This window comes from Heterodontus francisci, chromosome 5 (genome assembly GCF_036365525.1).
Source record: "Heterodontus francisci isolate sHetFra1 chromosome 5, sHetFra1.hap1, whole genome shotgun sequence".
Taxonomy (NCBI): Eukaryota; Metazoa; Chordata; class Chondrichthyes; order Heterodontiformes; family Heterodontidae; genus Heterodontus; species Heterodontus francisci.
This window is the reverse complement of record NC_090375.1, coordinates 24,591,535-24,619,445: the sequence shown is the minus strand read 5'-3', so window position 1 is coordinate 24,619,445 and position 27,911 is coordinate 24,591,535. Positions and strand designations below refer to the sequence as shown.

Below are 27,911 nucleotides of genomic sequence, written 5' to 3'. Positions count from 1 at the left end.
GAGGGAGCAGCACACTCCACTTTCAGCAACTCGGCCTGAATAAAATCATTTTCAATAGAAAGCTCAAAACATCCAACGTCCCAGATATCTGGCAGTGAAGTGATGTCGACACAAACTGGTAAGAGTTCTCATTCAATTGTTAATCGTGCAGAGAAGAACCTGACAGTAAAAAGTCTGATGTTCTTGTTACTGGGGTGAAGTGTTGACACTCAGGTCTGCTCCAGTTCACGAATACAACCAGACCAGCAAAAAATAAACTGATTAAAAAAATGTTTGGGATCTTGTTGTTATTGAAATATATTTTGCCAAAGAGAGAAGTGGAGGGTATGTCGGCAGGAAGCTGAACAAAACATCAAATGTTTCAGAACTTTTCATGGGAAAAAAAACAATTTTCATTGGGACAAGGCGCCTTCCTGGAGTTTGTCTATTTGATTTTTAAGTTTATAACGGGGGGTGGTGGGATAAATCATTTGGTGTCCCCAGGCGTTTGAATATGATCGAATGCTGGAGAGTTCTTGTGATTGTCTGCAGCTAAGTGTTTCAGGAAGATGGTGCTGTGGTATTCTATAGTAGTGGAGCAGCAATGGGTATAAAAATCACATTTCTGTTGCCATTAAAATACATTATTTTCTCCAATTGAAAATATACAAGTGATATACAAATAAAATATTTCTAGTTTTTTCACCCATTCACTCTGAATAGCTGTAAAATGTAGCCCACATTTGTGGCAGTACCCATACTACAGCAGTTAAATGAATGGCCATTTACTTTTTTTAATGGCTTCCCAAAGACATGGGTCCCCTTCCCCAACACCTCAAACTTCCCATGCTCCTGTTCAGATGCGTTCATGGCCTCACCCCTCGCTAACTCCATAATGTTATCCAGCCCAAGAACTCTCTGAGAACTCTGTATCTCCAACTCTGGCCTTGTGCATCCCCCACTCCCTCTGCCCTACCATTGACGGCTGTTCCTTCAGCCAACTGGGGCTCAAAACTATGGAATTCTCTTTCTAAACCTCTCCACCTTTCCAATTCCCTCTCATCCTTTGGCCCTCTTTAAAACCCATCTCTTTGACCAAGTTTTTAAGTCAACTTCTTTGGCTCAATGTCGATTTTTGTCTGAATACGCTTCTGTAAAGCACCTTGGGGTATTTTTCTAAGCTAAAGGCACTATATAAATTCACGTTTCTGTTGTTGACCCTAGTGACAAAGATCTGAGTGATGAAAAAGACGGAAATTTTTCTACATTAAATACTTGAACGTGAATGTAAATTGTTGCAGTAAATAAGAGGAACTAGAGAAGGCATAGCTTCTTGTTATTGAAATATATTTTGCCAAAGAGAGAAGTGGAGGGTATGTCGGCAGGAAGCTGAACAAAACATCAAATGTTTCAGAACTTTTCATGGGAGAAAAAACAATTTTCATTGGGACAAGGTGGGATAATACTTTTAGATTGTAGCTTATTATTTGCAAGAGCCATTATTTTTATAACACACTGTCAAGGGTTTAGTGAAACTTTTTACACAGATAGAATGTGAAAGCAGCCCTAACACTCATGATGCATTGCCACACCTCGAGATTATCATCCATCTGTTCAATTGCTAATCTGTCAATTTATCAATGTAATGCACTTTCAAGTCCATATTTTGTTCAATTAAGAGGGTATTGATGTAATGATTCGAGGTAATGGTCATTATATTTGTGTTTCCTCATACCTGGTAAATCTGTTTTGTATCGTCTCCAAAGCTTCAATTATTATTTACAGACTGTGGAGCCCAATATTACATAGTACTGTGTCCTAAGGTGTTACATAGGCTCGTCAATGCCTCTTGGCTTTTATATTCTATACCTTTTGTGATAAAACTTAGAATCACAGAACCTTACAGCACAGAAAGAGGCCTTTCAGCCCATCATGCCTGTGCTGGCTCTTTGAAAGAGCTATTCAATTAATCCCACTTAGTTATCTAAATTTCCATTTGAAAGTTACTGTTGAATCTGCTTCCACCATCCTTTCAGGCAATGCATTCTAGATCATCGCAATTTATTGTGTTAAAAAAAAAACTCTTCCCCCTGCTCTTGACAATTGTCTTAAATTTATGTCCTTTTTGGTTACTGATCTGTCTGTACTGGAAACAGTTTACCCTTATTTACTCTATTAAAACCCTTCATGATTTTGAACACCTCTATTTAAATATCGCCTGAACATTTTTCTTCCATTAATAAAATCTAGGATTCCATGTTAGAAGTCATCTTCACTGCAGGATTAGCAATTTTGATAGAATTTCAGTCAGTTTAGAAAGTGCTGACTTGAAGGATGCAGTTGACTACTTTATTTACATGGGCACTGTATTTATATGAAGGATAATGGGGTACAGTCTATGGTTCAGGTGACATGGTAAGCTAAGAGCAACACTTGAATGAATTACATAAAGGATGGGTTAAGCTAAGGCTATTTGAGAAATATAGTTAAACTTGTATAGAACCTTGGTTAGACCACACTCGGAGTATTATAAACGGTTCTGGTCTCCATACCATACAAAGGACATAGGGGCATTGGAGAAGATGAAAACAATATTTACTAGAATGATACCAGAACTGAGAGGTTACATCTGTCAGGAAAGCTTGGATAGGCTAGGGCTGTTTCCTCTAGAAAAAAGACCGAGAGGTGACCTGATCAAGGTTTTTAAGATTAGGTTTGATAGGTTGGAGGTAGAGAAGATGCAAGTAAGATATAAGGATCATAAATATAAGATAATCACTAATAAATCCAATGGGGAATTCAGGAGAAACGTCTTTTACCAAGAGAATGTTAAGAATGTGGAACTTGCTAACTCAAGGAGTAATTGAGGTGAACAGTATAGATGCATTTAAGGGGAAGCTGGATAAACACATGACTGAGAAAAGAATAGAAGGATATGTTGATGGGGTTAGATGAGGAAGGGTGTCAGGAGGCTCGTGTGGAGCATAAACACCAGCATGGATCTATTGGGACTGTTTAGGAACATAGGAAGATAGGAACAGGAGTAGGCCATTCAGCCCCTCGGGCCTGTCCTGCCATTCAATGAGATCATAGCTGATCCGTTTCTGTGCTTTGTAATAGTTGCTTATTCACAAAGCATCAAAACTCCAGAATTTCATATCCCTCCCCACAAATTCAATATTCAGCCCTTGTCTACTGCACTGTAACCGATAACACCTTTGCCATAGCAATACAGGAGAATTGTTACAGTTAGATTGATCATCTGAGCTCTACCACTAAATTACCAAGTAAATGCTTTTAAATAGTCACTGAATGAATGCCTATCTCTGTAACCTCCTTCAGCCCTACAACCCTCTGAGCTTCTGCAATTCTGGCCTCTTGCGCATTCCCACTTTTCATCTCTCCACCATTGAGAGCCGTGCCTCAGCTGTCGAACCCTAAGGTCTGGAATTCTCTCCCTAAACCTCTCTGCCTCACTATCTTTTCTCCTTTAAGAGGCTGCTTAAACCCTATGTCTTTGACTACGTTTTTTGGCCATCTGTCCTAATATCTCACTATGTGGCTCGGTTTCAAATTTTGTTTGATTACACTCCTGTGAAGTGTCATACGATGTTAAAGGAGCCAAATTGGTGCAAGCTGTTGTTTTAAATGTATCATTTAGCTTTCCTATATCATGAGTCATATTTTTAAGCTAATGAACAGTACTTTGTTTGTGATTGATAGATTTGCGGAGACATTACTACGTGCTCGGTACGTCGATGTCCCCTGCAGTGGTTGAGCAGATCACATATTTCCTGTATAGCACCCGGATTCTCAACCAATATGAACTTAATGCCATCAGCTCCAAGTCTGAAATGCTTTCAAAGGCATCCGAGCTACTTTCCGCTGTCATCCGAAAAGGGCAGAAGGCCTGTGGCATCTTCTTTCAGGCGCTTGAAACGTGTGATCCACATCTGAGTGAACAAATAATTGGAAAGCAAGGTAAATATTGTGCTTGCTGACATCAGTTCTTTCATTCAGACTCTTTTCCTCCACTTTTGCAAGTTATGATTTGAGTATCTGTTACTTTGCCACTTTACCTCTCTTCCCTTTGCTTTTCCAACTTTACTGAAATGCTTGCCTATTTTTTATTTTTCGCATTTTCTTTTATTCATTCATGGGATGTGGGCATCACTGGCCATCCAGCATTTATTGCCCATCCCTAATTGCCCTTGAGAAGGTGGTGGTGAGCTGTCTTCTTGAACCGCTGCAGTCCATGTGAGGTAGGTACACCCACAGTGCTGTTAGGAAGGGAGTTCCAGGATTTTAACCCAGCAACAGTGAAGGAACGGCGATATGGTTCCAAGTCAGGATGGTGTGTGACTTGGACGGGAACTTGCAGGTGGTGATCGCATGCATCTGCTGCCCTTGTCCTTCTAGTTGGTAGAGGTCATGGGTTTGTAAGGTGCTGTCTAAGGTGCCTTGCTGCATTGCATCTTGTAGATGGTACACACTGCTGCCACTGTGCGTCAGTGGTGGAGGGAGTGAATGTTTGTGGATGGGGTGCCAATCAAGGGGGCTGCTTTGTCCTGGATGGTGTCGAGCTTCTTGAGTGTTATTGGAGCTGCACCCATCCAGGCAAGTGGAGAATATTCCATCACACTCCTGACTTGTGCCTTGTAGATGGTGGGCAGGCTTTGGGGAGTCAGGATGTGAGTTACTCGCCGCAGGATTCCTAGCCTCCGGCCTGCTCTTGTAGCCATGGTATTTATATGGTACTCCAGTTCAGTTTCTGGTCAATGGTAGCCCCTAGGATGTTGATTGTGGGGGATTCATCAATGGTAATGCCATTGAATGTCAAGGGGAGATGGTTAGATTCTCTCTTGTTGGAGATGGTCATTGCTTGGCACTTGTGTGGCGCAAATGTTACTTGCTACTTATCAGCCCAAGCCTGGATATTGTCCAGGTCTTGCTGCATTTCTACACAGACTGCTTCAGTATCTGAGGAGTCACAAATGGTGCTGAACATTGTGCAATCATCAGCGAACATCCCCACTTCTGACCTTATGATTGAAGGAAGGTCATTGATGAAGCAGCTGAAGATGTTTGGGCCAAGGACACTACCCTGAGGAACTCCTGCAGTGATGTCCTGGAGCTCAGATGATTGACCTCCAACAACCGCAGCCATCTTCCTTTGCGCTAGGTATGACTCTAACCAGCAGAGAGTTTTCCCCCTGATTCCCATTGACTCCAGTTTTGCTAGGGCTCCTTGATGCCATACTCGGTCAAATGCTGCCTTGATGTCAAGGGCAGTCACTCTCACCTCACCTCATGAGTTCAGCTCTTTTGTCCATGTTTGAACCAAGGCTGTAATGAGATCAGGTGCTGAGTGGCCCTGTCTGAATCCAAACTGGATATCACTGAGCAGGTTATTGCTCAGCATGTGCTGCTTGATGGCACTGTTGATGACACCTTCCATCACTTTGCTGATGATTGAGAGTAGGCTGGATGGGGCGGTGATTGGCCAGGTTGGACTTGTCCTGCTTTTTGTGTACAGGACATACCTGGCCAATTTCCCACATTGCTGGGTAGGTGCCAGTGTTGTAGCTATACTGAAACAGCTTGGCTAGAGGTGCGGCAAGTTCTGGAGCACAGGTCTTCAGTACTATTGCCGGAATATTGTCAGGACCCATAGCCTTTGTAGTATCCAGTGCCCTCAGTCGTTTCTTGATAGCATGCGGAGTGAATCGAATTGGCTGAAGACTGGCATTTGTGATGCTGGGGACTTCAGGAGGGAACCGAGATGGATCATCAACTTGGCACTTCTGGCTGAAGATTGTTGCAAATGCTTCTGCCTTATCTTTTGCACTGATGTGCTGGGCTCCCCCATCATTGAGGATGGGGATATTTGTGGAGCCACCTCCTCAAGGTCGTTGTTTAATTGTCCACCACCATTCACAACTGCAGAGCTTAGATCTGATCCGTTGGTTATGGGATTGCTTAGCTCTGTCTACTGCAGGCTGCTTATGCAGTTTGACATGCACGTAGTCCTGGGTTGTAGCTTCACCAGGTTGACACCTCATTTTGAGGTATTCCTGGTGCTGCTTCTGGCATACCCTCCTGCACTCTTCATTGAATCAGGGTTGGTCTCCTGGCTTGATGGTAATGGTAGAGTGGGGAATATGCCAGGTCATGAGGTTACAGATTGTCGTTGAGTACAATTCTGCTGCTGCTGATGGCCCACAGCGCCTCATGGATGCCCAGTTTTGCATTACTAGATCTGTTTGAAATCTATCCCATTTAGCATGGTGATAGTGCCACACAACACGATGGATGGTATCCTCAATGTGAAGGCGGGACTTCGTCTCCACAAGGACTGTGTGGTGGTCACTCCTACCAACACAGACATGGACAGATGCATCTGCGGCAGGCAGATTGGTGAGGACAAGGTCAAGTATGTTTTTCCCTCGTGTTGGTTCCCCCACCACCTGCCACATACCCAGTCTAGCAGCTATATCCTTTAGTACTCAGCCAGATTGGTGCTACCGAGCCACTTTTGGTGATGGACATTGAAGTCCCCCATCCAGAGTACATTTTTTGCCCTTGCCACCCTCAGTGCTTCCTCCAAGTGGTGTTCAACATGGAGGAGTGTTGAGTCATCAGCTGAGGGAGGGCGGTAGGTGGTAATCAGTAGGAGGTTACCTTGCCCATGTTTGGCCTGATGCCATGAGACTTCATAGGGTCCGGAGTCGATGTTGAGGACTTCCAGGGCAACTCCCTCCCTACTGTAGACCACTGTCTTGCCACCTCTGCTGGGTCTGTCCTGCTGGTGGGACAGGACATACCCGGGGATAGTGATTGCAGTGTCTGGGACATTGTAAGGTATGATTCCGTGAGTATGACTATGTCAGGCTGTTGCTTGACATGTCTGTGGGGCAGCTCTCCCAACTTTGGCACAAGCCCCCATGATGTTAGTAAGGAGGACTTTGCAGGGTCAACAGGGCTGGGTTTGACGTTGTCATTTCCGGTGCCGGGTGGTCCGTCCGGTTTCATTCCTTTTTATTGACTTTGTAGCGGTTAGTTACAACTGAGTGGCTTGCTAGGCCATTTCAGAGGGCATGTAAGAGTTAACCGCATTGCTGTGGGTCTGGAGTCACATGTAGGCCAGACCAGGTAAGGACAGCAGATTTCCTTCCCCAAAGGACATTAGTGAACCAGATGGGTTTTTACAACAATTGACAACGGTTTCTTGGCCATCATTAGACTAGCTTTTAATTCCAGATTTATTAATTAAATTCAAATTCCACCTTCTGCTGTGGTGGGATTCGAACCCAGGTCTTTCTGTTATTAGTCCAGTGATAATACCACTACGCAACCGCCTCCCCATTTTGATGGATGGTACACATTCAACATATTAATCTATCCTTTCTCTTTACTATTTGTTACATTTTTAAATTTTAAATCTGCTTTTATTTCAAATTTTCTTAATGAGGTGCCCATATCTGTACATATTACTCCAACTGTAGACTGATTAAAGTCTTGTACATGCTTAATAATATATCCTTGTTTTTATATTCTATTCCCTTCCTTATCTGTGTTTTCTCTTCCAACCCTACGGCCACCTTGGTCACACTCTCTGGCATTCTCTCCCCTAAACCTCACCACCACTCCCTCTCCCTCTCCTCCTTTAGGACCCTCCTTAAAACCCACATCTTTGACCAAGTTTTTGGTCGCCTTTCCTAATCTTTGCCACTTTTTCACACATCTGCATGTATTTCTATGTTAACGGCACTGTATAAATGCAATTTCTTGTTGTACTGTATAGGTAAATGATCTTGACTTCTGAACCGAGGGAATAATGTCGCAATTGCTAATGTCAAATAGAGGAGCATGTGATGAATTGTGGCACAGATAGTGGAAGAAAATAGGAAGGCATAGATACACTAGCGGGATGGGAAAATAGATGGTGCATGCAATTCAATGTAAAATAATAAATAAAGTAAGACTAGGGAAAGGAATTAATCGTATAGGGTAAGATTCTAAGTGGAGTGAAGGAGCAAAGAGGCTTTGGTGTGAAGATATAGAATTCTTTAAAGCATACACCACAAGTAGATGAGGCCATAAAAATATAAATATGAACATATGAACAACTATGGACAGCAAAATATTGAGTCAGTCCTAAGCAGCATGACTTGCAACACTCAATATCCGCAATCTGGAAATTTCCTCTCCGACCGCCACCCCTTCCCCCGGCTTGGGTGATCTAAACAAGACAACACATTGACCTTGATTTATATGTGTGATTGTTCCACCTACCTTTTGTATGCCAGAATCTCCAACCAAAACAAGAACTATTCTAGCTCCCTATTGAAGGTATGTAGTGAATCCACACTCATTGACTGAGTCGGTATCTGGTTCCATATCATCTGGGCAAAGAAGAACCTCCTGACATCCAATCTAGTTCTACATGTACGCAACTTAAACGCATGTCTCCTGGTCCTTCCTGACCTATTTAATTGGAAGAATGGATCTAGCCTAGTCCTTTTATTATTTTAAACAACTCTTATCAAATCCTCCCACAGTCTACTGTATCAGATCCTCTCGGGGTCCATGCTTTTTGAATACATATGCATATAGAGACACCAGCTGGAATTTTATCCCGCCGGAAGGTGGTGAGGTGGGCAGCGGGAACGCCCCCCCCACCCCCCGACCTCCATTGGACCCCCGGTGGAATTCCATGGCAAGCAGCCAATTAACTGCCCATCGTTGAGGACTGTCCCTTTAAGGGACAAGTTCCCACCTCTGGAGGGCCAGCAGCTCATCAATACCATTAGTGCCACCGGGAGCGGTAGCCACTGCTGGTACTGCAAGAAGCCTGCAGTGGTGAAGATGGAGCAGACCTAGGAGGTAAGTGGAGTCAGGTTCACCAGGGTCAGTCAGGCAGGCCCCAGCGAGGGGGTGGGGGGTATAGTGGTTGGTGGGGCTGGTCCTTGCCATGGAGGCCACTAGGAGGTCGCCAGGTCTCACCTGGCAGTGTCTCCATGTGGTGGTGGGCCCCTCTGACTTTTGTGAAATGGGAAGGGAGGCAGGAAACTGCCCTTGTGTGGCCGTTAATTGATCACTTAAGAGCCTCAGTTGGCCTCTGGGCAGGAAGGCCATCCTTGGCCTTCCCTGCCCCAGACTAAATTCCATGGCATCAGAAAGGTGACGGGAACTCTGCCCAATGCCACCCGCTGCCTTTTTGTGTGCCCCTCTGTTCCGATCTCCAAGGGCAGGATAAAATTCAGCCAAGCTTTTTAAGCCTATCTGGATAACTAAGGTGTTTTAAGATGGGTATCACTCCAATGACCTGTCTCTGAATCTTTTCCATTGCCTTTATATCATCCACCATGTAAGAGCTCCAAATCTGGACATAGAGGCCTAACCAAAGTCTTAAAGAAGAACAAAATGTTGTGTTTTGTTTTATACTGAATCGCCCTGTCAATGCAACCTAATACTCTGTTTGCTTTGGCTAACGCTTCCTGTCGCTGGCCATGAACCTTAAGGGCATTACATACAATAATACCAAGATCTCTTTCCTTCTCAACATACTTCAGTACTTTACCCTGTAGTGTATAAGTTATATTTAGTGTTGAAAATGGCACTCTCATCACACTACCCTTATCCAAGTTAAATGCCATTTGCTAAATGTGAGCCTAGTCTCCCATTGCCTCAAGATCTGCTTGGAGAAGTTTATTCTTGTCTTATTCCTAGCACTTGCACAGATCTTTTGCAAACTTGCAATGTTCCCCCAACAGTTACATCTAGGTCGTTCATGAAGATAGTGAAAAGCAACAGTGCTACCTCTGATCCCGATGGGAGATCACTGATAACTTGTCTCCAAACAGATCCGCAACCATCGATAACTAGTTTCCACCTATGGGAGCCAGTTTTTAATCGACAATAATAACATCCCACCAATGCCTCAAAATAGTATCTCGAGGCATAACCTACAAAGGAAGTAATGTCAAACTTGCACGTGCAAACTAAGGTCTTGTACAATATTATGTCCAGTTATGGGGAATTCTCATTAAAGGAAGAGTATAAAAGGAACAGAAAAGGTATGGCTTAGATACATTAGGATGTTACGATGGATGAGGGCTTATAGTTATGAAGAGGAGATGAGGATTTAGGGCTTTTAGGCTAGTGTTAAATGAATGTTAAGGGGTAAATGGCTAGAATTCTTCAAGATTTTGAAGGATTCTGATAAACTAAATAGATTGTTTCTGCTGGTTGGCGAGATGACTGGCATAAACTTCAGATGATCACAAAACAATTAAATGGGAGGTTTGAAGAATTTCTTTGCACAGAGGTTGTTAGATTGCAGAATTTTGTCGTACACTGTTGTTGAAGCAGAGTCTGTAAGTTCTTAAAATTTTTAATTAGATGGCTGCTTGAGGTATATTAATAGGGCAGGGGAGTGAGCAGGAGAGTGTGATTAAACTCAATGGCTTATGTGGATGAAAATGCATGAGTGAATGCTGTAACATTCTATATTTCTCTGCTGTTCTGATCTGCATAGGCTCTTCAATTTTTCTAATAAATTTATCAATTACCAATGGTAAGCTAATGAAATGCACCTTCCTCTTTAATTATTGAGTAAAAATGAACATTTTAACAATATCTAAATTCAATACCATCACAAATTCAAACTGCACTGCTAATTGATATTAAGCTAACAATACCTCTAATGTAATCTATGTAGACAAGATGTTATGGCACTCTCTTTGGGAGTTAATTACAGTCCTTAGTTTGAAGTATATATTCGCTCATCTAACAAAAACCAATGTAATTGGGTATTTATATATCTTGATACAGAATTTGAGAATCCCTCCGTAATCTTATTGCTGTTGAGTGGTCTCTAGGATACTAAACCTTTTCAGGAATTTAATACCAAATGTTAACATAATGTGTTGATGGTGTTATGAATGGAAAGAAAATCATAGTCAAAGTGACTGAATTAGTCTTAACTGTGGGATATATTTGGGGAGAGCTTCTGAAATTTCCTTTTCGTAACAAGAAGAAATGTTGAAAGTCCTTTTAATTAGTTTTTAAGTATTCTCTGTAGAACGTAATTGTAGTCACTGGTCTCCGATTACTCACTGCAGTTCAACTGGTGAACCTGATATTCTTCATTCAGCTGTTAGCTGATGTTAGTTTACCCCATAATATTTTGAGATAACTTAGGTCCCTTTGCTAAGAGAGCAATGCAAAATGCTGGATATAAATGAAAGCAAGCACAAGTATATTTAAGAGCATGCTGTTTCCAAAACCCTAGAGTTGATTGCAGCCATTACCATTCCGCAGTTGGGAACAGAGACTGTGGAATATTCCTCAGGCATGATGAGGACTATCCTAGGAAACTATTGATAGAGTAACAGAGTTGCCAAGATTCATTGGTAACTGTATGTCCTAGTTGATCCTCATACATCCGCACAGCAGAGACCAGATGTAGCCATTTAGCAACTGTGTGCTCAGTCGTTCTAATATAGTACTGCATAAGATAATGGGACATCATTTGTTGTCAAAATAATGGTGAGGCTAATGGCATATGCTGTTATTACTGCACATTTTTTTTATTATTTTGCATGGGATGTGGGTATCGCTGGCAGCCAGCATTTGTTGCCCAGCCCGAATTGCTCTTGAACTGAGTGGCTTGCTAGGCCATTTCAGAGGCAGCTAAGAGTCAACCACATTACTGTGGGTCTGGAGTCACAAGTGAGTGACTAAGACCAAGTGAGGACAACAGATTTCCTTCTCTAAAGGACATTAATGAATCAGATGGGCTTTTACGACAATCAATGATAGTTTCATGGCACCATTACTGAGACTAGCTTTCAATTCCAGATGTTTATTGATTAAGTGAATTTAAATTGCACCAGCTGCCCTGGTGGGATTTGAACTCATGTCCCCAGGGCATTAGTCTGGGCTTCTGGATTATTAGTACATTGACAGTACCACTACGCCACCGTCTCCATGGTATAACAGCTTTAGGTGAGGGTAAACACATAGTTAAACTCAAACATTCAAAAGTTGATGTCTGATTTGGGGGTTCAGGTGCATAGATCTTTAAAATGCCAGGAGCAAGTGCAGAAAATAATCAAAAAGGCTAATGGAATGCTCGCCTTTATATCTAGAGGATTGGAGTATAAAGACACAGAGGTTATGCTGCAACTGTACAAAACCCTGGTTAAACCCCACTTGGAGTACTGTGAGCAGTTCTGGGCACCACACCTCAGGAAGGATATATTGGCCTTGGAGGGAGTGCAATGTAGGTTTACAAGAATGATACCTGGACTACAGGGGTTAAGTTACAAGGAGAGATTACACAAATTAGGCCTGTTTTCACTGGAATTTAGAAGGTTAAGGGGCGATCTGATTGAAGTCTTCAAGATATTAACAGGAAAAGAGAGACTAGATAAAGACAAACTATTTCCACTGGTTGGAGATTCTAAAACTAGGGGGCATAGTCTAAAAATTAGGACCAGACCGTTCAGGAGAGATGTTAGGAAGCACTTCTTCACACAAAGGGTGGTAGAGGTTTGGAACTCTCTCCCACAAACAGCAGTTGAAGCTAGAACAGTTGTTAATTTTTGTTAAGCAAAGATATTAAGGGATATGGGCTAACGGCAGGTATATGGAGTTAGGCTGTGGATCAGCCATGATCTCATTGAATGGCAGGACAGGCTTGAGGGGCTGAATGGCCTTCTCCTGTTCTTATCTTCCTATGATTTGCCATGATATAGCACCTATATCTCAGTGTCTGCCACACCATTGAAACATATTGAGTGGTTTGAAGTTGCTGTGTTTAAATAGTAAATATGAGCTAAACTTGCCATATAAAGTTAAGTCCTATCCATTTCAGCTTAAGTACCCTTTTAATGGCATGATAATTAGTTGTTTAATAGTACAGAACTTGAGTATTGCTGAAAATAGAGACATGTTGTTGAAGTTTTTTGTCTTGCACTCATCAGGACAATCACAAAAATAACCAATGTAAGGGAAAACAACATCCTATACTGCATGAGAAGAGAGTGCTGATTGGTTGGCAACTGAAATCTGATTGGTAGCTGCGTTGCTATGGTGAATGTACCAGTTTACGGTGACTGATAGTTAACTGCCAAGCTTTATTTAAAATTTAAACCAGCAGCTTGACTTTGATTGGTCAAGGCATTGCCCTGAGGAATGAACCAGCGAATGGCTTTCACTTATTTTGTTCAGCTGAAACAGGCGCAATGTTTGTACATATTCCTTCTGTCTGCAAAGAATAGGGCCTTGCCTGGTTTAGTGTCAAACCAGGTACAGAAAGGAAAATACAGAGGGAAAGGAAGATTGAATTAAGAGAGTGAGAGAGATAGAGACAGAAAGGCAAAGTGAAAAAGATTGTCATTTAAAATTTTACATTTTTAGATCTCCAACAACAATTAAAACCTGAAGGAATGAAACTCCACACTGTGATAACTAATTTCAGTGCCAGGGAGGTTGACTGACAGTAATTAACACTTATCATGCCAAAAATAGAGACATGTTGTTGAAGCTTTTTGTCTTGCACTCATCAGGACAATCACAAGAATTAACCCACTCTAATTTACACTTCCTTCTCAGTCCTAGCATTGCTAATTTCACAGTCTTTCAATCTGACTAGCTCAGGAGATACATAGTTGCTTGTTCTGTTCACTCAGGTCCCAGATGCCCAGTTTCTCTCACTGCAAATGTTATTAGGTCACACTTTCAGTAACTCATCACGCAAAAAAATGTAAAACCTAAACGTGTAGATATAGCTCTTGGGTCTAAAGGGATCAAAAGGTATGGGGCGAAAGCGGGAACAGGTTACTGAGTTGGATGATCAGTCATGATTATAATGAATGGCGGAGCAGGCTCGAAGGGCCAAATGGCCTACTCCTGCTCCTATTTTCTATGTTTCTATGTGTAAGGGCTAGTCTAACTAATGGCAGATGCTGTTAGCTACAGCAAATTATGGTCCAATGCAGCAAATAATATGATTCAGTGCAGGGAACTCACCCAATCAGAATTCTTTCCTTCTACTAGTGGTTGGTTGGCATCCTTCCATCTATGAAAAATGATGGACACACAGCAAACAATCCATTTCAGTGGGGTATCTTCTCTTGGTGCATCTTTGTTGCTGGCTGTGACGGCCAATCCTTAAGAGGCAGGTTCTGCCACAAGTGCCACATGTGAAGCTGCCAAGTGATGCTGTGAGTTGTTGTTTTTGCCGTTGGCGCCTGTTGCTAAGCTGCTGTAGGCACTGGTCATCATGGTCCACAGGATGTGTCGCCATTTCCCTCTTTCGCCAGCTAATGACTCCCAAGTGCGATAGTCGACATTTAGGGCCTTCATGTCATGCTTGCAAGCATCCTTGAAGTGGAGCTTTGGGCGCCCTACTGGTTGTCTGGCCCCGGCTACCTCACCATACAGAAGATCCTTGGGTATGTGATTGTCTTCCATCCTGCGAGTACTGTGATCAATAATTTACACGTGCTTTACTACAAAGCACAACATGGGACTGGTAATGTGAGCTTGGCTACATCACAATGGGCATGAACAGTACATGGGTCAGAGCCAAATTTTGTTTGATAATATTCCTGTAATGTGTTTGAGGGTGTTTTTTTACTACATTAAAGGTGCTATACAATACATATTGTTGTTATGAGATTTCAATGATGGAAAAACATAACTTAATTTCAATAATTTTGTTGTACTTTTAATTATCTTAAGTAGGAGGATAAGTACTTGTTTAAATTATAGTGAAAAGTTGCTACTGATTTTGACTAACTTTTCTCTTCTGGTTCTCTATAGTTAATTCTACTGGTCACACTCTACCAACATCGTCTTTCCTGAGGCCAGTTCCTTCCAGTAAGTATTTACTAATGTCTCAAGATACTTTCAGAATTGGAGCTTAAATTGTCCTTAATTATCTTAAACAGTCTGTAGTAGGGCCCTGTGGGAAGATCAAAAGTCATTTTCAAATATTTAAACTAACTCCCAGGACAAAATGTAAGCACAAAAGACTGGAAAAAAGAACATAAGGTCCTTCAGTGTCTAAAAAGAGAAAGACAAGTTAATGCTTCAGTTAGAGATCTTCATCAGAACTTTGTTTTTTAAAAATCTGAACAGGGAAAAATGGGCCGAATGTTAACAGCCAAAAATGGGTGGGTTGGGATCAAAATAAATGTTAAAATTTTTAAAATCTGAAACCTGACCCCCAAACCAGGGCCAACATGCCCATTTCTGGGCTTCATAGAGGCGGGGCAAGGGGCAGGCAGCCAAACCACTCCCAGGAGGTTTTACAGTGGCCACCGGGTTTCCCAGGCCTTGGGAAAACCCGCCAGCTGAAGGGAGGCGAGGAGAGCTTTGGGGAAAAGGTAAGTGCCTTTACAGCTGCTAGTGAACCAGGAGGAGTGGGAGTGCTTGCCCTGGCCCCCAGGTTTCCCCCCCCACCCCCCCATACATAACCCCTGGGGTCAGGTATTGGAGTGCTCTAGGATCGGGGATCAGGCCCCCCCGGGATCAGTTCTGACCCGGATTGGAGATTGGACTTCCCTGGGGTCAGAGCCTCTCCATCTCCCCAACTCTCCTCCACCGCGGATCGGACCTACTTCCTCCAGCAGCCTGCTTCGGAGCCCTCCCTGCCTGACTGGAAGCCAAGTCTGTCAATCAAGCTGGCTTCTGAGTGGGAAACCTGTCAATGACCAAAGACACCCGCTGTGGCATGAGGGGAAACACAGACTTTCAGGTTGCTCGTTTCTCCCTCCACCTCTCTCTTTTCCCCCCTCCCCACCCCCACACCACCCACTTCCCCACAAATGTTACCTTTTCCTCCTGGTACTTGGAGGAAGCTCGTGTCTGAACTCAAGACTGAATTCAAAACAGTTTCCAGACTGAGAACTCGGGCACTACTGCTGTCTGGAATCATTCTCTGCTGTGTTTCCACTGACACTGGAATTGGATAAATACTAGAAAGAAGGACTTGTGTATATGAAGTGCCTTTCATAATTTCAGGATACTTTTACAGTCAATGAAATATTTTTGAATTGTAGTCACTGCTGTAATGCAGGAAACATGTCACCCAATTTGTTACACAGCACTGTGTAAATGACCAGATAATCTGTTTTTACATGTTAGTCGATGGATAAATATTGGCTAGAACACCAGGGAGACCTCCACTGCTCTTCTTCAAAATAGTTTAGTTTAGTTTAGAGATACAGCACTGAAACAGGTCCTTCGGCCCACCGAGTCTGTGCCGACCATCAACCACCCATTTATACTAATCCCATATTCCTACCACATCCCCACCTGTCCCTATATTTCCCTACCACCTACCTATACTAGGGGCAATTTATAATGGCCAATTTACCTACCAACCTGCAAGTCTTTTGGCTTGTGGGAGGAAACCGGAGCACCCAAAGAAAACCCATGCAGACACAGGGAGAACTTGCAAACTCCACACAGGCAGTACCCAGAATTGAACCCGGGTCGCTGGAGCTGTGAGGCTGCGGTGCTAACCACTGCGCCTCTGTGTCGCCCATAGGATCATAGTGTCATAGGATCTTTTACATCCACCCACAGTAGCAGATGGGGCCTCAGTTTACCATCTTATCTGAAAGACAGCACCTCTGATGGAGAACATTCCCTTAATACTGTATTTGTAGTGTCAGCTTAAATTATACACACAAGTCCCTGGAGTGAGTCTTGAACCCACAACCTTCTGACTCAGGCATGAATGCTACAGCTGACACCAAAGTCTGTTTCTTCATTGCAGCCACAATTTAGATTTCCAATAACATTTCAACAATGGCTGAGTTCCTCTGCTTTATATATAAAATATATATCTGCAATGAATAGTTAGATTGGTGCATTTTATTACACCAATAATGACTTGACTTGCATTTATATAGTGAATTTAATGTAACAATGTCTCAAGGCACTTCACAAATAGAAACAGATAGGGAAATGGACATTGAGCATTGGGGGTGGAGTTAAGGAAGCATGACAGAAATCCTGGTTCAAAAGCTGGCTTGTGAGATGGCTTTTAAAGTAAGAGGGTGAGGTGGAGGTGGAAGGGTTTAGAGAGGGTACCTCAGAGAGTGCAGTCATAGCTGCAACAGGAATGTCACAAATGCTGGCTGAAGGAACAGAGAATTCATAAAAGGCCAGTTTCTAATTTGTCACATTTCTTTTTCACAGTGAGACCTCATGTTTCAAAGCCACCAAGTACTGCAGAAGCATCGTCCTCTCAGAGTGAGTTCTTTACTTATTTAAATATTTTTGAGAGTATCCATTGCTCTCCAGCTGTCACATTCGGTGTAAAAACACTAACCAATCAAAACTGAGCAATCTGATCTCCAAAATCTATGTAGATTTCTTCACGACAATATCTGAGTAGTAATTCAGAGCAGCAACTAACCATAATATTTCAGACACCAAATTATCACTGGAGCTCAGCTGGTCTGTATATGACAGATCTGATTTAAAACCTATAACCTTCTAGTGTTGCACTTCACCACATTTCAGTGTTGGATTCAAGCATAAATAAAGGGAAAGGAAGTGAATTATTCACAATCTACAGACGGGCTTCCCCACTTACACGAAGGTGGGCTAGAAATCAGTTATGGCCCATTCCTGGGTACAAGTAAGGACAGCAGGTTTCCTTCCCTAAAGGACATCAGTGAACCAGTTGGGTTTTTATGACGATTGATGATTTCATGGTCACCATTACTGAGACTATCTTTTCAATTCCAAATTTTAAAAATTAATTAATTGAATTTCCACCAGCTGCCATGGTGGGATTTGAACCCATTTCCCTAGAGTATTAGCCTGGTTGTCCAGATTACTAGCCCAGTGACATTACCACGACACCACCATCTCCCCTATTGTCCTAGAGGGAAAGCTTCTCAGGGTGGCAGGCCTGTAGCTAAGGCCCCAGTGACATACATATTAAAGCAGGACCTGCCAGTTTCTGGTAAACATCCTTCCTGCCTGCTTAGAAAAGAATGTTAAAATCAGAACCGGCGAGAAGATAGCGCGACCTTGGCAGACAGCCCCACCAGCAATTTAAAATGCCCACCTGAGAGGGGTCATGTAAAGGGGTGTTGATCGGGGAGAAGGGGAATGCAGAAGGGAGGGGCGTAAGAGCAGCTCTTGGTTGGTGGGGGTTGGATGGGTGCTGGAGGACTCAGAAGCAGCTCACTTAGTAGGAGGGGTTCTGGATGGCTATATTGTTGCTTCGGATAGTGCAAGTGGGGAAGAGTTGTGAATGACTGAAGTGATGGTGATTAGTTGGGGGTGGAGGGGGTAGTGGTGACAGGTATTGGGTCTGGTGGGGTGAAATTCTTCTCCGTTTTGGGGAAAGACCCATTGCCAAAAAACTCCAGTTGACAGGGAGGAAGGTGGAGTTCAACATGCCAAAATAATTCTTTGCAGCGGGGGGGAGTGAGTTTGAGGGGGAGTTTACTTCCTGTTCAGTGGAGATTGCAAGAACAATGGCTTGAGGAGGGGGGAGAGCAGAGGTGCAAGGGGAGGGGGTGATTGGTGGAAGGGATCAAATTTCAGCAGGGCAACTGAGCACTGTAGCTATGGGACGGAATATGAGGAATACGGAAATTGAACTGGGCCTAGGATGGTTGAAGATCTAAAGTCATTAGACTTTTAAAGAGAGGAGCCCAATTTCAATCCGATAGTGGCAGGGGCCTGCTGGTCAATCTTAAACCATTAGTTTAATTCCATGGTATGGGTGAGCTGCAGGGCTGACATTTATTCTACTTTGGGCAGGGGATGGAGGTGGTGGGGGGGGGGGTGGGGGGGGGAGGGTGCAGCAAAGGGTAAGGAGTCCTAGGTGAGAGCTGATGATGTTGGAATTTGCTAAGAACAGTAAGTCCCAGTGCTGCTGGAAAAGGTTTATTGTTCTGAAATATTGAGGCGGAATTTCCACAAGGGTTGTCCTGATTGTCTTCTGTAACCTTGGCAGAAAAACGGTGTAAATGTCCAGGTCGTGTAACATTACTCCAACAATCACAGCACCGTGCCTTAGTTCATATTTTGCTCCAAAATTAGTCTGTGTAGTCCTTCCAACCTTCAAAAAGAGACATGATCTGTGGTACAATATGAGGTGGTCAGCTGTGTTTTTAAGTTTCTTTTATCCCCCGAGCAGAACAGTTCCAGTCTCCAGTAAAATTCAAGATCTGTATCTGCAACTCAAGTCTAAACAACTGCATCTTTGGTTCTAATAACAAGATGTCCATTATGAGGACTATGTCATTATCTGAGCCAAATAACTTTGTGGAGCCAGAGACGAGTACAAACACAGAACATGGTATGTGCATTCCTTGCGTGAATGTTGCTTTCTTTGTTTTAATCTCCGATTCCGAGGTTAGAAGATTGGACAGAATATAAAAAACAGCAAAGAATGTCTAAAAGATTGATAAGGAAGGTAAAATTAGAGTACGAGAGAAAGCTAGCTAGAAATATAAAGACAGATAGTAAGAGTTTCTATAGATATTTTTAAAAGAGTTAACAAACTGAGCATTGGTCCTATAGAAAGTGAGTCTGGGCAATTAAAAATGGATAATAAGGAGATGGCAGATGAATTGAACAGGTATTTTGCATCAGTCTTCACTAGTGAGGATACAACTAATGTCCCAGTATTAGCTGTAAGTCAGGAAATGGAAGGGAGGGAGGAACTGAAGAAAATTACAATCACCAGGGAAGTGGTACTGAGCAAATTGTTGGAGCTGCGGACTGACAACTCCCCGGGTCCTGATGGACTTCATCCTAGGGTGTTAAAAGAAGTGGCTAGTGAGAGAGCTGATGTGTTAGTTTTAATTTTCTGAAATTCCCTAGATTCGGGGAAGGTTCTGTTAGATTGGAAAATAGCGAATGTAACTCCTTTATTCAAAAAGGGAGGGAGACAGAAAACAGGAAACTACAGGCCAGTTAGCTTAGCATCTGTCTTAGGGATAATGTTAGCAGCTATTATTAAAGACATTATAGCAGGGCATTTAGAAAAATTCAAGGTGATCAGACAGAGTCAACATGAATTTGTGAAAGGGAAATCATGTTTAACCAATTTTTTGGAGTTCTTTGAGGGAGTTTCATGTGCTGTGAATGAAGGAGAACCAGTGGTTGTATTTTACTTAGATTTCCAGAAGGCATTTGATAAGATGCCACATCAAAGGTTGTTGCAGAAAATAAAAGCTCATGGTGTCGGGGGTAACATATTGGTATGGATAGAAGATGGCTAGCTAACAGGAAACAGAGAATAGGCATAAATGGGTCATTTTCTGGTTGGCAGGATGCAACTAGTGGTGTGCCACAGGGATCAGTGCTGGAGCCTCAACTTTTTACAATTTATATAAATGACTTAGATGAAGGAACCGAAAGTATGGTTGCTAAATTTGCTGATGACACAAAGATAGATAGGAAAGTAACTTGTGAAGAGGACATAAGTGGGCTACAAAGGGATATAGATAGGTTAAGTGAGTGTGCAAAAATCTGGCAGATGGAGTATAATTTGGGAAAGTGGGAAATTGTCCACTTTGGCAGGAAGAATAAAAAAGAAGCATATTATCTAAACGGTGAGAAATTACAGAGCTCTGAGATGCAGAGGGATCTAGGTGTCCTGGTGCATGAATCGCAAAAGGTTAATATGCAGGTAAAGCACGTAATTAGGAAAGCTAATAGAATGTTTCATTTATCGCGAGGGGAATTGAATACAAAAGTAGGGAGGTTATGCTTCAGCTATACAGGGCATTGGTGAGCCCACATCTGGAGTACTGTTTGCATTACTGGTCTCCTTATTTAAAGAATGATGGAAATACATTGGAGGCAGTACAGAGAAGGTTTACTAGACTAATACCTGGAATGGGCGGGCTGTCTTACGAGGAAAGATTGGACAGACTAGGCTTGTATACGCTGGAATTTAGAGCAGTAAGAGGTAACGTGATTGAAACATATAAGATCTGGAGGGGTCTTGACAGGATATATGTGGAAAGGATGTTTCCCCTTGTGGGAGAATCTAGAACTTGGGGATACTGTTTAAAAATAAGGGGTTGCCCATTTAAGAGAGAGATGAGGAGAAATTTTTTCTTTCAGAGGGTCGTGAGTCTTTGGAATTCTTTTTCTCAAAAGGCGGTGGAAGCAGAGTCTTTGAGTATTTTTAAGGCAGATAGATATATTCTTGATGAGCAAGGGGGTGGAACGTTATCGGGGGTAGGTGGAAATGTGGAGTAATCAGTTCATCCATGAACTTATTGAATGGCGGAGCAGGCTCGATGGGTCGAGTGGCCTACTCCTGCTCCTAATTCGTATGTTGGTATGATTGAAGAAATAATGAGCTCTATTGCTGGTCCATGGTTATATCTGAGAGCTAAAAAAGGAGCTCTTTACAGTCAGAACCATTTCATTTAGTCAACAGTCTAGACTTGAAGCCATTCATAATGAAATGTGAATAATATAAAATGAACTATTAGCAGCCGAGATGGCCTGACAATACCAATTTGATGGGGTCAGATCTCCATAGGCAACATTGTCCTAAAAGGCTAGAATTTGATGAGCATTATTGAATGAGTATAAATCACTCGGCACACGGCACAGTGGCGCAGTGGTTAGCACTGCAGCCTCACAGCTCCAGCAACCCGGGTTCAATTCTGGGTACTGCCTATGTGGAGTTTGCAAGTTCTCCCTGTGTCTGTGTGGGTTTCCTCCGGGTGCTCCGGTTTCCTCCCACAAGCCGAAAGACTTGCAGGTTGGTAGGTAAATTGGCCATTATAAATTGCCCCTAGTATAGGTAGGTGGTAGGGAAATATAGGGACAGGTTGGGATGTGGTAGGAATATGGGATTAGTGTAGGATTAGTATAAATGGGGGGTTGATGGTCGGCACAGACTTGGTGGGCCGAAGGGCCTGTTTCAGTGCTGTATCTCTAAACATAAACAAACACAAACTATAATCAACACATAAATGTTTTGAGGAAATCTAGATTTTTTTTAGATTACCTAGTTACTTGGCTGAATTGGGTAGATTAAGTGAATACATTTCTTCTGGTAGGGCACTGTTGAATGTGAATTTGAATGTAAAATTACTGTGTTATTTCAATACAGTCGTTCAGCTGCTTTAAATAAACAGGATAACAACTGTTAAAACAAAACAGAAAAATGCATGTCTAATCATTGACCTTGGTTCAATCCTCTGATTAGGAAAGGTCCTGGATGTGACCGCTAACTCTCGCACATGCAGCAGTTCCAATGAATTGAGTGCAAGTAGCACGGAAGCCATCCAAGGGGAAACTGATATAGAAATAATTACATCCAAATTACAAAATGTGACTTTTGGAGACAGAAATACATTCACAGTAGTGGAAGAACTCAGTGACGAAGATGATAATGAAGAGAAGGAGCTGGAAGAAGAGTATGAGGAAAATGAATGTGAGGAGAAAGAAGATACAGAACAGTTAACAGAAGAAGGAAGGTAGCCACAAGTAGTTTGAACGCTGCAGGTAAGTGGCTGTAAAATATGTGACTATTTGTTGTTTGAGGACCAGTGAACAGCGCTATACACACTGGCAAGTTAGAAGAAACATACCCATATTTTGACATACAATGGGTTAGATTTTGACCGTGCGATAATGCAGAACATTGAAGTCAACAGAAATAAAAACCAAGAGATATGTAAAATGGACTGCTGATCTCTTATCACCTGTTGTACACTATTGCACAAAGTCAAAATCTACTCCCAAAGACTCTATCTATGTTACCGAGGGAAGTTGAAATACCTTCCTTTCAGAGGGAAGACGTGAAGACAAAACTACTCTTGTGCTCCTCCCTTTGTGATTGACATTCTTCCATCTGTGAGGGATGATGGGAATGCAGCCTCATGGTGAGGTCAGATGAGATCATTTGCTGCATTTCTTTTGATGGCTGAACAAGCCGATTCTGGAAAGGCAAAGTCTGCCACAGGTGCCACACATGAAGTTGTCCCTTGCTGGTAGTGTGGGATGGTCTCTGTTGTCACCTTGTTTGCAGGGCTGGCATCCTGAGCTTCTGAAACCTCATGTCATCATGGTGGTGAAGGTGAATTCCTGCCCATAGCTGACGTCACCATTTGCATGTGCTCCTCCCAGCAACTGTTTTAAAGGTGGTTTTGTTAGAGGGAAAGGATCAAGTTGCTCACCTTCTCTGCTAGCTGGGGAATGACATACACTAGGGAAAGGCAGAAGGTACAAAAATGGAGGCAATAAAAATAATTTAATTCTCCCTCGGGAAATGCAATGCACCGAGCAGTTCGTTCGATGGGCTTGGCATAACTTGGCAGATTTGGGGCTGTATAAATGTTGTCAATTTTACAATTTCAAAATTGATCTGACTTTCAAGTGTGCATTAGAAGGACTTATCAGCACCATAAGACAGTTCTTAATTTACAGTATTCACTGAATCAGGAGAAGATAGAATACTGTTCTATTCGCAAGATCAGGAGAAGCAACCTGACAGGGTAGACACTGAGAGGCTGTTTCGCCTGGCTTGGAAATCTAGAATGTGGGGGCACAGTCTCAGAATAAGGGGTCGATCATTTAGGACTAAGATAAGGAGAAACCTCTTCACTCACAGTGTTGTGAATCTTTGAAATTGTCTACTTCAGTGGGTTATGGATGCTCAGTTGTTGAGTAGGTTCAAGAATGAGATTGATTAGATTTTTGATCTCTCAGGAAATCAAGGGATATGGGGAGTGGGCAGGAAAGTGGAGTTGGGCTAGAAGGGGATCCATATTGAATGGTGGAGTAGGCTCGAGGGGCCGGTTAGTCTGCTCCTGCTCCTTTTTCTTATGTTCTTGTCACAAAACAGATATGCGTGAGGAAGGCTCCTTTATATGGAAAGAATCCCTCAGCATAGCATGTAGTTGCTTCTTAAATTATTCCACTGCCTTACCAAGAAGGCCATTCCCACATGTTGATAAATAAAGAACTTCCTGATAGCAGGTCCTAAATCAGCACCACAAGACTTACTTGAGTTTTTCGAGGAGGTGACCAAGAGGATTGACGAGGGCAGGGCACTGGACGTTGTCTACATGGACTTTAGCAAGGCCTTTGACAAGGTCCCGCATGGTAGGCTGGTCCAGAAGGTTCAAACATATGGGATCCAGGGTGAGCTAGCAAATTGGATACAAAATTGGCTTGGTGATAGGAGGCAGAGGGTGGTAGTGGAGGGTTGTTTTTCAGATTGGAGGCCGGTGACCAGTGGTGTGCCACAGGGATCGGTGCTGGGCTCTCTGTTGTTTGTCATATATATTAATGACTTGGATGTGAATGTAAGGGGCATGATTAGTAAGTTTGCAGATGACACCAAAATTGGTGGTGTAGTGGACAGTGAAGAAGGTTGTCTGAGGTTACAACAGGATCAACTGGGAAAGTGGGCAAGGGAGTGGCAAATGGAATTTAACGCAGACAAGTGTGAAGTGATGCATTTTGGGAAGTTAAGCAGGGCAGGACATATACAGTGAATAGCAGGGCCCTGGGGAGTGTTGTTGAGCAGAGAGACCTTGGGGTGCAAGTACATAGTTCCCTGAAAGTGGCAACACAGGTAGACAGGGTGGTGAAGAAAGCGTATGGCATGCTTGCCTTCATCGGCTGAGGCATTGAGTACAAGAGTTGGGACATCATGTTACAGTTGTACATAACGTTGGTTAGGCCGCATTTGGAGTACTGAGTGCAGTTCTGGTCACCGCACTACAGGAAAGATGTGATTAAGCTAGAGAGGGTGCAGAAAAGATTCCCAAGGATGTTGCCTGGTTTGGAGGGCTTGAGTTATAAAGAGAGATTGGATAGGCTGTGTCTGTTTTTCCTGGAGCGAAGGAGGCTGAGAGGGGACATGATAGAGGTATATAAAATTATGAGAGGCATTGATAGGGTAGATAGCCAGAGTCCGTTTCCCATGGTAGGGGTGACTAAAACTAGAGGGCTTAGGGGGAGGAGGTTTAAAGGGCATCAAAGGGGTAAATTTTTCATACAAAGAATAGTGGGTGTCTGGAATGAGCTGCCTGAAGAGGTGGTGGAGGCAGGAACAGTAGCAACATTTAAGAGGCATCTGGACAGGTACTTGAATGAGCAAGGCATAGAGGGATATGGAATTAATGCAGGCAGGTGGGATTAGTATTGATAAGCATTATGGTTGGCATGGACGCGGTGGGCTGAAGGGCCTGTTTCTATGCTGTACGACTCTATGACTCCATGACGAGATGTTTGGGCCAACTCTTCATGTTTCAGCAGAAGCTGCTGTAACTGCACCTGAATATCAAAAAGTCCCTGCACAGAATTTTAGCGGTGCAACTTCCCAGATTGTTTGTACTGTTATTTCATGGGCACTGTTGTTGATGGGGTTTCGGTCCTATATGTGCAGAAATTCAAATCGAGTTAACCATGATTTCCGGAACTAGCATTATAAAACCATGAATTAAGCTGCTTCTTGAAGAACATCTCTGCTATCTGCAGTTACCAGAATTAAATATGGGAGACATCTGTCTTTGTTACAGGTGCCTCTAGTTATACACTGTACTTTAAAAAGAAAGTTCTCAGGATGTGAGTGTCGCTGGCATTTATTGTCCATCCCTAGTTGTCATTGTGACGATGGTGTTTGGTCTACAGAGAGCTGGCCTAGACTCGATAGGCTGAATGGCCGCCTCTTGTGCCGTTATGGCTCTATGGGTGGAATTTAATGGGACCCAGGGCGATGGGCTAGGAGGTAGGGTGGCTCCATAGAATTGTAATGGAAGGCGGGGTTCTGAGGGTCCATTGCCTTCCCGTTGCACCACAATTAAATCGGGAGCGAGAAAGGCCAAAGACGGCCTTCCCACCCAGTTGAAGCCCTTAAGTCGCCAATCATTAGCCACTCAAGGGCCACTTCCTGCTGCTGCTGGAATTAAACCAGAGGCAGAGGGCCTCCAGTAAAACAAGGCAGCCTGTCCCTCCGTGAACATCCTCCACACTCACCAACACTTTCCCGCACCGCCCCCCCCACTTCCCCACTTTCACCCCACTTCACTGCTGGACTGGCCCTAGCGACCCCGCTTCACTTACCTTAGGTCTGGGACTCCAGTGCTGGCCCTGGTCCGAGGCATGGTGTAGTATCGGCAGTGGCCACTGCCCTCTGTGTTGCTGCCGATACTACAGAGCTACCAGCCCTCTGATTCGCCAGCAGCTCTTGGAGGCAGGATACCTATCCTTAAAGGGATGGGGAACACAGTGCTGGGCAGTTGGGGAGATGGTGGTGTAGTGTCACTGAGCTAGTAATCCAGAGGCCCAGGCTATGCTCTGGGGACACAGGTTCAATTCCCACCACGGCAGCTGATGGAATTTAAATTCAATTCATTAATAAAAAAAATCTGGAATTGAAAACTAGTCTCAGTTTCATGGCACTATTACTATCATCAATTGTTGTAAAAACCCATGTGGTTCATTAATGCCCTTTACAGAACAGAAAGAGGCCATTCGACCCATCATGTCCGTGCCAGCCAAACTCATACTTACAGTTCCTTCTGATATCTAATGTTTGTAGGGCATACAGTTTATCAGGCACTGCAAAAGTCACATGATTTCAGTTAATAATGAGTGAGAAACTGTATTTACGAGACTAATTATTCTCAGTATGCTCATTCTTGTGTTACTATAGGCCTGATATAATGCCATTAGGGAAAATTAGGTACAATCATATCTGCATCAAGCCAAGCTAATTTGGGATTAATCAACTTTTATTGAGCAGCATTAAACTGCTAAAGCAGCAGCTCTGGCAGCTAGTTTGTCCACTTTAAGCGTCCTCCCCTATCTCTGTGTATGGTTTCTGGAGACAGAAGGGGACATATATGCCGTATGTTTTCATAGTTACATAGATCTCATCTTTAATGATACTGTGAATATTATCAGTGCAAATGAATGAGATTTATTGCAGAAGTTCACAGATATTTTCTTTTTCTTTTCAGCAAGGAATTCTGTAACTTCTTGGAGAAAGTGATACATCAGCAGCACGACCCAGAGCAAAAGCCAACACTTGTAACAGCCATCTTTAAATATCAGCCAAACCTAGGACTTTTTAAATGTGATTTTCAGATCTTATTGTGAAACACTTTGTTGCAGGTCATTGGCAATATGGGATTCTGAGAACTGATTAATTTAATGGTCGTCACAAACTTGTGTGGAGCAGAAAGACCAGCATGGACCTATTGGGCAGAATGGCCTGTTTCTGTGCTGTTAGTAATTGGTGTTTCAAGGTGTTAAATAATAATATTCTTTATCCCAAAGGGCTGTGGTTGCTCCATTGTTGAGTATATTTAAGACTGAGGTTGATAAGACTTTTGGACACTAAGGGAATTCAAGGGATATGGGGATGGGCAGAAAGCGGAGTTGAGGTAGATGATCACTCATGATCTTATTGAATGGCGGAGTGGCACGAGGGGCTGTCTGACCTCCTCCTGTTCCTATTTCTTACGTTTTTAAGATACCGTTTGCTCATTTTTCTTGATTGATTGTACCATCATCGGCTTTGTATGTTGTGGCACTTTAGCACAATATTTCCCTCATCCAAGTGTGGCATTCTAACTATAGAGATCAAGTAGCTCACTGCATCTGTGATCACATCGGAGGGGGTGGGGGTTCCCAGCACAGTTTGTATTGCATGGCCTTAAGCCAACATCTATAGTGCAAACAACAACAACACAACGAGCATTTGTATAACACTTTAAACATAGTAAAACATCCCAAGGAACGTTCACTCACCAGCACCCTGTGCCGCCAATTAAGCAAGTAAAAGTGGGTGTATGTAAATCACTGTTCTCCGCAAATGTAGTATAAGCTATTTTAACTGAATGGTAACTGTAACTTATTTTCATTTTTATGTAAATATATGAACAAGACACTGT

General features: G+C 43.0%; 1 protein-coding gene across 2 annotated transcripts; it reads left to right on the top strand.

The window, feature by feature from the left end:
- Positions 1–27,911, top strand: si:dkey-29h14.10 (caspase-1). 2 transcript variants are annotated; one of them, XM_068030783.1, is made up of 7 exons: positions 1–118; positions 3,703–3,960; positions 14,815–14,871; positions 17,203–17,256; positions 19,166–19,327; positions 22,208–22,506; positions 26,976–27,911. In XM_068030783.1, the coding sequence occupies exons 1-6, from the start codon at positions 103–105 to the stop codon at positions 22,480–22,482; spliced, it is 822 nt and encodes a 273-aa protein (XP_067886884.1). In that variant the 5' UTR covers positions 1–102; the 3' UTR covers positions 22,483–22,506; positions 26,976–27,911. The 2 variants fall into 2 exon arrangements, with proteins under 2 accessions (XP_067886884.1, XP_067886885.1); XM_068030784.1 differs by lacking the exon at positions 19,166–19,327.